The sequence below is a fragment of the Elephantulus edwardii genome, unplaced genomic scaffold (genome assembly GCF_000299155.1).
Source record: "Elephantulus edwardii isolate Elephantulus edwardi_28Jun2011 unplaced genomic scaffold, EleEdw1.0 scaffold00443, whole genome shotgun sequence".
NCBI lineage: Eukaryota > Metazoa > Chordata > Mammalia > Macroscelidea > Macroscelididae > Elephantulus > Elephantulus edwardii.
The window spans coordinates 139,762-151,022 of NW_006400193.1; the positions used below are offsets into that span (position 1 = coordinate 139,762).

The 11,261-nt window shown below is 37.1% G+C and overlaps 1 protein-coding gene across 1 annotated transcript in view; it reads right to left on the reverse strand.

Annotated features, from left to right (window-relative positions):
• The window catches only part of LOC102853596 (nucleolar GTP-binding protein 1-like), a 64,591-nt gene extending 53,772 nt beyond the window's left edge, over positions 1-10,819 (reverse strand). Inside the window, exons 1-5 of the mRNA XM_006902728.1 lie at positions 10,655-10,819; positions 9,610-9,713; positions 9,363-9,499; positions 4,264-4,364; positions 2,628-2,720 (exon numbers count right to left, since the gene is read on the reverse strand). Coding sequence (XP_006902790.1) covers positions 2,628-2,720; positions 4,264-4,364; positions 9,363-9,499; positions 9,610-9,713; positions 10,655-10,732 — 513 coding nt within the window. The 5' untranslated portion in view covers positions 10,733-10,819. The remainder of the gene's footprint in view (positions 1-2,627; positions 2,721-4,263; positions 4,365-9,362; positions 9,500-9,609; positions 9,714-10,654) is intronic.
• Between the last annotated feature and the right edge of the window lie 442 nt (positions 10,820-11,261).

Consider the following 11,261-nt stretch of genomic DNA (forward strand, 5'->3'; position numbering starts at 1 on the left):
AAATGTTCATTAAAACTAATAAAATTTAATAAAAAAAATAAAAAGCAAAGATAATACGTCAATAAAAAAAAATTAGAGTGATCTCTTTAAAAGGTTGAGATTGAGAAAACAATAAAAAAATTTTAACAAAATTTACCAAGAGCTAGAGTTAGAAAAGGAAAAAATATGCTCAGCTTTTTTTCAAGCTGAAAGAAAAAAAATCTTGAATGATACAGGAAGCATCAAAATATGGAATACACAGGATGAATGTACCTATAAGAACTGATCAACACGGAACAATCCCAGGAAGTGCACATGACCAAGAACCAATGGCAGGGAGCTCTGGTGACCTAGTGGCAGGAAGCTGCACTGCAATTCCAGAAGTGCACAGTTCAAATCCACCAGATGCTCTGCTGGAGAAGGAGGGACGATTTCTTCCTGTACCAGTAATATCCGATTTGACGGTACACACACAAAAACAATAAAATTGGAAAAAAAAAAAAACAAATGGCAATAAAAGAAATAGTTCAAGATGAACTGGGCTCCAGGTATTGATAAAATATCAACTGACATGTTCTGACAAACATACAGCCCTGGACGTGCTTAGCATTTGTCAAGAAACCTGGTCTACTGACTAGATCAATAATTGTTCCTATTTAAAAAAAAAAAAAAAGAACAACAACAAAGAAATATGAGGCTAAAGAATGTGGAAATTACCTAATACTGTCACATCTAAGTAAAATCTTGCTGAAGATTCTTTAAAAAGTGCCAGAAATTCAAGCTAGATTCAGAAGAGACTGTGTAATGAGGTCAGATGTACCCGGCCTGAAGATGGCAATACCAAAGGCATTGTGGATAAAAATACATTTCCGCTAACCTTGAGAAGAATGAAAATCCCAGTGCACTTAATTATGCTCATGTGAAATAATATAGCCTAAGATGTTACTGTCTGAACAGAATTAGGGGCCACTGCATGGCTTAAAATCAGGTGAAGTGTGAATCATTGTTATATCCTTTCCACACCTATTCAATCTTATAAGCTGAGCAAATAAATTTTGAGAGGCTAGAGTCCATGAAGAAGACTGTGATATCAGGCTTGGAGGAAGATTCATCAAAAATCCAAGTTATATAGATGACAGAAGTGAAAAGTGCTGAGTGAGGAAGATTTGAAATAATTGCTAAAGATCAAAGCTTTCAATATGGATTTCATCTGAATATTAAGAAAGTAAAAATTCTCAACAGTGGACCAATAAGCAACATCATGACAAATGGAGAAAAGAGTGAAATTCTAAATGATTTCTGTTTAAGGAGCCGATACAACGTGATAATGGTTGAGTCTGACTTCTACCTGCTTCATAAAGTGGAACTGTCCCCATCAATATCCATAGCAGCAAACAGCTGCTTGCTTGGTCAGGAATGCATCTCCCCCCTCCCACATGCTCCTATACGTATACTCTATCAGTCATTCGGGTCCAATAGTCATTGCTGACTCACAGACTTGCCTACTCACAGTTGTAGGGATTAAGGAAATAAACTGGAGAGTGGGGGGGGAGACATAGAACATCACCCTATGCAAATTCAGATTTCATCCAGCAGTCTCAAGCCAGATTAACAAGGCACAATTCTCTAATTAGTGAAAAGTCTAGGTTCAGCTCAGCAGCACTAATACAAGAAATCTCTGGTTTCTTCAATCACCCAAACATTTATAAAGCAGTTTTCCCTCTAATTATCCAGTAAGCAAAACCTTTAACTGTGGTCTTTATCTCAGAATAGTTAAAAATCAGCCTTTCCTCTAGTTACACCTTGCCACAGTCCCTTCACAATCTCTCCATCACCATCATCACTGGGGTATCTCACAGAGTAGAAAGTGTTCTCTCTTATATTGGTCCCACAGCCGTTGATGTTTTTAAGACCGCATTAAGGTGGCTAGAGACCATTATCCCCACATAACACAATGGCTAGAAAAGCCAATTTTCAAGGGTTCTGACATCCAGTTTCATACTGTATCAACAGTCAAGAAATCAAAGAGGTTGTGCACTGGGAAAATCTGCTATTAAAGTTCTCTCCAAAGTGCTACAGAGCATTAATGTCAGTTTAAAGACTGAGGTACACAATCAGGCGATCCAAGCCTTGGTATTTTCTCTGCTGGAGAAGGAGCCTCGGTATTTTCAATGACTTCCTACACATCTTAAAGTTGAGCAGTGAATAAGGATAATAGAAGGAGATCAATGGCTTTGAATTGTAGGGTTGAATCAGAGTACTACATATCCCATGGGCTTCCAAAAGAGCAAAACAAATTTGTTTGGAGGGTGCTGCTCACACACAAGGATGGTGAGCTTCTGTAGGACAATTAGTCAGGAGGGACCAGTTTTAGAAAAATACATAATGTTGATTAAAGTGAAATGTAAGAGAAAGGAAGACCTTCAACAAGATAGACTGGCACAATGGTTTAACAATGAGCTGGCGCATATCACAAATCAGGAGGATGTACAAGACAGGAAAAAAGTTTGTTTCTGTTGCTAAATTGCGTCTTTTAAGAGTCATAGTTGACAGTCTCTTAACAATTTTTAAAAATTGATATTAAAGTTCAGTAATGCAAAAATAGAAAAAAAGATACCCACTCTACCTTTAATGATAAGAACTCTTACCTGCCAGCGAAGATACTTATAATCCATATGCCCAACAAACAAAGATTTAGTTGTAAAGGCATAAGGCTGAACATCCACATCAGCTCTTGTCACCTTAAAACAAAACAATTCACACTTTCAATTAAAAGGGGTTTATCTTAAAAATATTTTTCTCTTCCCCCTCAAGAATAAGTTATATACCTTATTTTAGTACCTTTTTTACTCTCAAACACTACAGACTTAATTTTTGTCTTAGTAGAAAACACACAAAAGTGGTCTCAGAGGATTAAACTGCACAGAATGTGTGTTACCAAACTTTTGTTAAGTAGACTAGCTCTGCTTCCAACACCTTTCCCATAGAGACAGAGCATGAATCATAGGATAGAGAGACTAAAAAAGAACATCTGGAAGATATCAATTATTTAACAGAAGCTCAAAAATTCTTCTCTCCCAATTCATAAGCCATTAGAGCCGAGCAATATTCAACAGAATTTTCTAAGATGGAGTGTTTTTCTTGATACTAGACATTTGTTTTTAATACTTCTTGTTATGTGATTAGTAGCTAATTTGTTTCATTTTCATTGATGCATATTTAAAAAGGAACACTAACCAGAGAGACTACCATATTAGATTACATAGCCTTACCTCGTCGTGATAGGTTCACATTATGTGTAAACATTATTTTGAAAGTGTACTTAAAAATATTTGACACTCCTCTAGAGAACATTATGTTGAGTAAAATAACTTAGCTACATAAGGTCAAAATACTGCATAAGGCAACTTTTGTGACAATAGGAGGATAACTGAGCAAGACATGAATAAAAGAGGTAGGGGAAAAGGGGAACGAAGAAAATCTAGGATAGCAGAGCTTAGTGGATAGATGAAGAGAGTGAAGGAATAGGAAATATTCAATGGAGACTTGAGATGGGGTGGTAATAGGCATAGATTAATAATAAAAATATATACTAATCGAATATATATGACTGAGTGTATAAAACACATTATGGATGAATGGAATACAATGTATGTGAATGATTGTATATAAATAACAACAAAAACAACAAAAAACCTGAAACTCCAGATTTTGCTTGTGACTGTCATGATCACTCTTTGACAAAGCAAGTTTTTTAAAAATTATTATTATTTTGTGTATATGTACCGTCAAATCAGATCTGACTGGTACAGGAGGAGATTGTCCCTCCTCCTCCAGCAGAGCATCTGGTGGATTTGAAACACATGCCTCTGGGATTGCAGTGCAGCTTCTTGCCACTAGGCCACCAGAGCTCCCTGACAAAGCATACCTTTAGTGTCATCCACTTCCAAAATAATATGCCTCTGGAAACTCTATGAATTTTGATAAATGTCCATAGCTGCAGAAGGTCTTTAGGCCTTTTATTCATAGGGTCTGAGTTGTGCTCAACTTGAAGGTACTCAACAACATACTGTGGCTAGTTTTAAGCTCATATTTGAAATATTGTACCTACTCTTAATAGGGTTCTCGAGCTTTGCCATAATGCCCCATCACTTAAATATTAATGGGTAGAGCTCCAACTTCTCCACATCAAGTACCTACCCTAAATCTTAGCATACTTAGCACTTTCACTTAAAAAATTATGATTACTAACTTTATATTTAAAACAGACAAAGCAAAACCAACCTTATTGATGAAGCTGGATTTTCCGACATTTGGGTATCCACACAAAAGCAGAGTTCTGGTGTTTGGATCAATGGCTGGCAAACGGGCTAAATGTTGACGAACTATGAACAGAGGAAATCAAATGTGTTTCATTTTCTAAGAAAACTTAAGGGACTCAAAAGTTTTAAGAACTGTTTGAAATTTTTCTCTTGAAATAATTACACTCAGGCCCAGTCACATCTACTTACTCCTTTAATGTAAAAGTGACAGAGAAAATATAAACTAATGAAAACAGAGTCAACATGGTACATAAAATGTTGTTGTTAGGTGCCACTGAATTGAGTATGACTCATAGCAACCCTATGAACCAAAGATGTGAACCCTGATCTATCATGCACCATCCTCACACATAAGCGCCCATTTCAGCAGTTATCATTGTCAATCCACATGGGTGAGGGTCTTCCTCTCCTTCCCAACCCTCCACAATAGTGCTTCCCAAATGCTATACCAAGAATCACACTCTTTAGGCCTTAATTACTATTGTGTCCAATGACCTGATTCTGACTCAAGTCTTGAGTCTCCTGATATGAAATCTTTACAGGGATAGATTGTCAATAGCAAGGTTTTCTCTCATAGAACTGCTTGTAGCCTCAAACCACCCACTTTTTGACCAGCAACTGAGCTTTTGACCTCTGTACCACCAAGAACTTCTTTCCCTAGTCTCTACCCTTTCAATATTTCATTATAAGTCAAAAGCAGGCTTTCTGAAATGCTGTAATGCTGCTGTTTTTAGGTGCCAGAGTTGAGAACAACTAATAGTGACCCAATGAACAGACCTGCATCTTGTCCTATCTTCAACATCTCTCATACACTTTAGAGTCCACTGCTGCAGTCACTGTGTACATACACTATGTTAGGGGTCTTCCTTATCTCTTTAAAGGAATACCTCTCCCAGCAACACTGATGTATAAATGTTTTTGAATTCTTGCTCTGAAACCTAAGTATACATAAAAATGGAAATGTGGGATTACTTGGGAACTCTAAATTTTTGAGGAATTGCTGCAATTATATAGCAGATGCAGCATTTTACACTACCAGCATCCCCACAAGCAATGGCTGGAGTTCTGATTTCTTTCCATCCTCACCAATACTTGTTATTACCACTTTATTTTTCAGAAGTTACTTTAGTGGATAAAGGAGCCCTAACAAGACCTTGGGGAGGGTCTTTATATTTAAATAAAGTAGGCTGCTGTTATATGTTGGAGGAACATTTTTCTAAGTGGTACAGTGCTCTTCTGTCGATACGCTGTACTGAGGAAATCAGGGGTTGCTGTGATGCTAAACCTTGTGCCATTAGGGTGTCAAATGCCCTAATGGTTACCCATGGTGTACAGTGACTGCTGGAGCTCCTGAGTTTAAGAAGGGTTTGGAAGCAGGAGTGGCATCCAGTTCCTAAACAACGTATCTCTGGAAACTCCATGAACTTTAATAAATGTCAATAGTTACAGAAAAGGCTTCAGGGCTTTTGTTCACAGGGCCGCTATGAGTCATGCTCAACTCGATGACAATCAACAACAACACAACAAGAAGAAATGGCATAGTGAATTAAATGTTGGGTTGTTAACTAAAAGATAAACAATTAGAGTCTACCAGCTTATAGTAGGGAGAAAAATGAGAAAGTATCCTCTCAAAGAGATTTCTAGATAGAGGGTCCCCATGAAAAACAATCAAATGGTAGTAGGCTTAGTTTGGGGATTTTTACAATAGTGGATATAAAGTGGTATCATTTTAGTTTTTACTTCCATTTCCCTAGCCAATTTAATGCAGCACCTTTTCATCGGCTCTTCTTTCAATAAATAGCTACTCAAGTCCTTTGCCCAGTTTGTAATCACATTTATCTTTTATTGCTAAACAATGCGAACACTTTAATTTAGAAAGTGTCCTATTAAGTAAAAAATATCAGGTAACAAAGTTGGAGAAGTAGTTTGATCCTAACACATTACCAAAACATTATTAAGAGAAAATAAAATCAGTTGTAGGTTGAGCTACAAATCATTTCCATACATTCTGGCATTTTTCTCAATATTTATACCATCTACAACAACTTCTGGATGTTATGTGCCATTGAGAAGAGATAGCAACCCTATCAACAAAAGATCTGAACCCTGCACCATCTTCACACTTCCTAACACAAAAAAGCACACTGCAATAGTCAACATATCAATCCACATGATTGAGGGCCTTCCTCTCCTTCACTGACCCTCTAACCGTCTCAGCATCATGTCCTTCTCAAAGGAAGAGTCCCTTCTAGCAACATGCCTAAAGTACATGAGGCAAAGCCTCATCATTCTTGTCTCCAAAGAGCTGGTCATGCTCTGCTCCAACACAACTCAAAGACGTCAAGTCTTTTTCTGTCATCCTTATTCACTGACCTGCTCTTGGATGCATAGCTAGTAACTAGAAAGACTATGGTCTGAATCTGGTGCACTTTACTTGGTCTTCAAACTGACATCACTCAATAATTTGGAAAGATCCCTAACTGCAGTACAATGTGTCTCTTTATTTCCTTAATGCTGGTAATTAGCAACATGAAGCTGTCGACGGTTTCAATCTCCTCTCCACCAATCATGATGCTGCCTATAGGTCCAATGGTAAGAATCTTTGTTTTCCTTATACTGATATGCAATCCATACCCAAGGCTGCATTTCTTGTTCCTCTGCAACAAGTGCTTCAAGCTCTCCTCATTTTTAGCAAGGTTGTATCATTTACATAACTCAGATTATTGACGAATCTCCCTCCAATTCTGATGCCACAATCCTCCTCAGAGAGTCCAGCTTCTCGAATAATTTGCTGAACATACAAACTGAGTAGGTATGAAGAAAGAATATAACCCTGACACTCTCTTCCCAAGAATTCAATCTCCATAAGAACTCATAAATATGAGAAAGTATTTTATATTAGTGATATTAAGTTGTCAGCATGAGAAATGACAGCAATTTGTTCAATAAAAACAATTCGCCTACCAGAATATAAATGGTGGAAAAAATTGACTGTCATCTCATCCATCTAAACTAATATATAACACAACAAATAACAAAAACAAACTTTTTGAAAGTTCTCTCACTCCTAGTTCTATACACAAAACAATAAAAAATAGAGAGATGTATATAAAAATTCACAGCCTTAAGCATTTGCCAAAAGGTATAAATCCAGGAACAGAAAAATAAAACGTAGTGTGTTTCACTGACAAAGGCATTTAACTGTGTGTACCACAACAAACTGGCTAACTCTGAGAAGAATGAGAATCCCAGAACACTTGATTGTGCTTATGTGAAAGGAATACTTGGACCAGGAGGCAGTCATCAAAACTGAGCAAGGGAACACTGCATGGTTCAAAATTGGGAAGCGTGTACTCAAGGGATGTGTCCTATCTTCATAACTATACCATGGACTGCTAAGAGAAAGAACAGGTTCATACTGCATAGAGTTAGATCAGGCTGCTCCTTGGAGGCAAGGATTCTCAAGCTTCATCTGACATACTTTGGATGGAGGGACCAGTCCTTGGAAAGGGATGTCATGCTTGGGAGGGTGGAGGGACAGTGCAGGAGAGGAAGACCTGAGATGAGACGGATTGATTGTGACTGGGGTAATGGGGGCGGTGTGTCGCAGACAATATAACTGGCACAGGATAGAGCAGGGATTAGGACTGTTGTACACAGATAAAATGATGTATCTTTCAGTCATCATGAGGAAAAAAGTTCTACTGCATGCTACATGAATGAACTCTGAAAACAATAAGTGAAATAAGAAAGACATGAAAGGAAAAAATACTTTGATTCTACTTTGCAAAATCTAGAGTAAGTGTATTTAGAGAGACAGAAAGCAAAATTAGGAAGTTAGAGGCCAAGGGGAGAATGATGTGTTGTTGCTTAATGGGAACAGAGTTTCTGTTTGGGATGATAAACTTTTAAAAGTTGTTCAACACTGAGAATGTAATCAGTCTCAGTGAATTGAAGAACATTGTACATTTTATTTAAAAATGGTTAAAATACACAACAAGATAAAGGTAAATAATCCAATAGAAAAATGGGCACAGTATATGAACAGACATTTCACCGAAGAAGACATTCAGATGGCTAACAAGCATGTAAAGAAATGTTCAAAATCCCTAGCTCCAAGAGAGATGCAAATTAAAACAATTATGAGATACCATCTCACCCTAGTCAGAATTGCAAAATTTAACAGAACAGCAAGAAACAAATGCTGGTGAGGTTGTGGAGAAACTGGAACCCTTATTCACTGTTGGTGGAAGTATAAAATGACGCAACCACTGTGGAAGGCAGTGTGGCGCTTTCTCAAAAAGTTGCAAAGAGAGATACCATTTGACCCAGCAACTCCACTACTGGGAATATACCCCGAAGAGACCATACCTGACATCCAAGCAGATATATGCACACCCATGTTTATTGCAGCTTTGTTCACAATAGCAAGGAGCTGGAAACAACCTAAGCACCCATCAACAAACGAATGGATAGAGAAGCTGTGGCATATTCACACAATGGAATACTATGCTGCATTGAAAAACAAGGAACTCATGCAATATTATTCAAAATGGGAGACTCTGGAGGACATTATGCCGTGTGAAGTATCTCAGTCACAAAAGGACAAACACTGCATGGTGCCACTGTTGTAAAACAGGACTGACCTTGGGGTTGGGGAGAGACTGAAGAAGATGGGTTCAACAATGTATACTGCATTGAAACAGATGAGGGAGAAAACTGTTAAAAAGGGGTATGTGATTAGGTATTTTTGTCATGACAGGAGTCTAGAGCGAAGGCTACATGGTGGAGTGGAACTGGGGGAGGGTTTGTAAAACAATGAAAGAATTTTTCTTTCATTTTTCCAAGAGGGTAGTGTACTATGGGGAGGGTTGGGAGGGGAGGAAAGTGCAACAATGAATGACTGGAAATCCAAAGTCTCTGTAAATGTTCATTGAAATTAATGATATTTAAAAAAACATGCTGCATATATTTCACCATAGTAAATTACTTTAACGTAGAAAAAAATACGTACATAGTAAAAGTAAAAAAACTTTTTGCTTATAGATTTATTGCAAATACCTTGTTCCAAGTATTCCAAGTTGGGTTTCTGTCTTTTGATAATAGTGCACATTCGCCCCAGGGCAGCACGTTTCAGCTGTTTGCAGCGGTAGAGAGAATCTCCATATTTCATAAGTCTGACATAATCCTTAGCAACACTTTAAAAGAAATTTTTAAATGAATTTTTTTCACTTTTCACAGTAACTTAACAGATACTGTGTTAATAAAATGGCTTACTTGTAGATACCATAGCAATAAAATTCCTTACTTGTCCACTAAACTTTTGGCAATGTTTATCTGTCCTAGAGCCAACTTGTAATGATCCTTGTCATAGAGAATATTCATCAAATCAGCATAAAATGGATGGATATCCTAGGGGGGAAAAAAAGTTGTCATCTTAGTCCAACAGTTCTTCATCTCTAAATGCAACTATTTGAGGAATTAATTTTCTAAGGCACTATATCCCATCTTCTCTCCAAAAACCTTTATCTGTTTCTCCCCAATCACACACTAAGTTACCTTCCCTTACTAACTCAAAAACTCACTTCCAGAAACCATCTTTTTCATTTTTAATTCTCCACTTCTACATGACTTCCTATCAGCCTACAAACATGCTATTCTTTCTCTATTTTTCTAAAAATGGAAAATTTCCTTATTGTGTTATACTTCTTGACAAGGTCCATGCACTGGCTTTCCTTCCCTCCCATTCTCCTGGTCTAACTGCTGTTAAATCCTGCTCTAATAGTATTTTTCTCTTTGCCTCCATCATAAAAATACATCAAACACCAATGATATTTCTCAAATACCAATTCTCAGGCAGTAAGATCACAAACAATGGAGACACACTGGCAGGTGACAAGAAAGCTGACACAAGTTGAGACACAGGAAAAAAGATGACTCAGAAAGAGGAAAGAGGGGATGATGCTCAGGAGAATGGAAGCTTAAAGGTTGGTGAGAAAATGAGATTCTGAGCTTATAAATTTAGAGTCCACAGTTTTCAAATATTTTGAGCTGGATCTTCATTTATGAAGGTTACAAAGAAAGCCTTTGGGCCTTCTTATATGGAGTTTGGATGGGATAATGGAAAAACACCAAGAAACAAAACAAATAAAAACCTTACAAAACAAACCTGGATTCTGTTGCCAGCTTGGCCATTTATTTTGGCAAGTCAGTTACCTTGTTTCCCTCTTGTTCTCTCATCTGAGTAGACTGCATTAGTTAAGAAGCAATTATTTGCAAGTTTTGCAAAACCACATTTGCAGCAGTATACATACTTACACATACACATTAAAAATTTATCCAGGGTTACTTACATCCAATTTGGGGAAATCTGTTAAAATCTGAGACAGTCTGTCATGGTAATTCTGTTGAGTAAATTTTACTTTCCTCATGTAAAAATGTTTAATGCGATGAATTTGATAATGTTTATGAATTACAGTTGGTGTCTTTCGTTGAGTCTTTGATAACGTCAGATCGATAAAATCCTACAATTAAAGAAAAAATAGTTATGAACAAGACTGTGTACTTGTCATTACTTTCACTTTTAAGACAGTAGTAGTATACACATTTATAAACAGTAACTGTTTACTACTATAAACAGTAGTAGTATACACACTTAACAAATAATCTTTTACCACTGCTACACATAGTTGTAAGCAAACACTAGTGATTGGGACATGGAATGTGAGAACCATGAATGTAGGAAAATTAGATCTTGTTAAGGAAGAAATGGAACGTAGGAAAATTAGATCTTGTTAAGGAAGAACTGGAACGCATAAATATTGACATACTAGGCATTGGTGACATGAGATGGACTGGCATGGGGCATTCTGAGTCAGATGATCATATGATATATTATTACTCTGGAGATGAAAAGGTGAGGAAAAATGGAGTTGCTTTCATAGTTAAAAAAGTCATTGC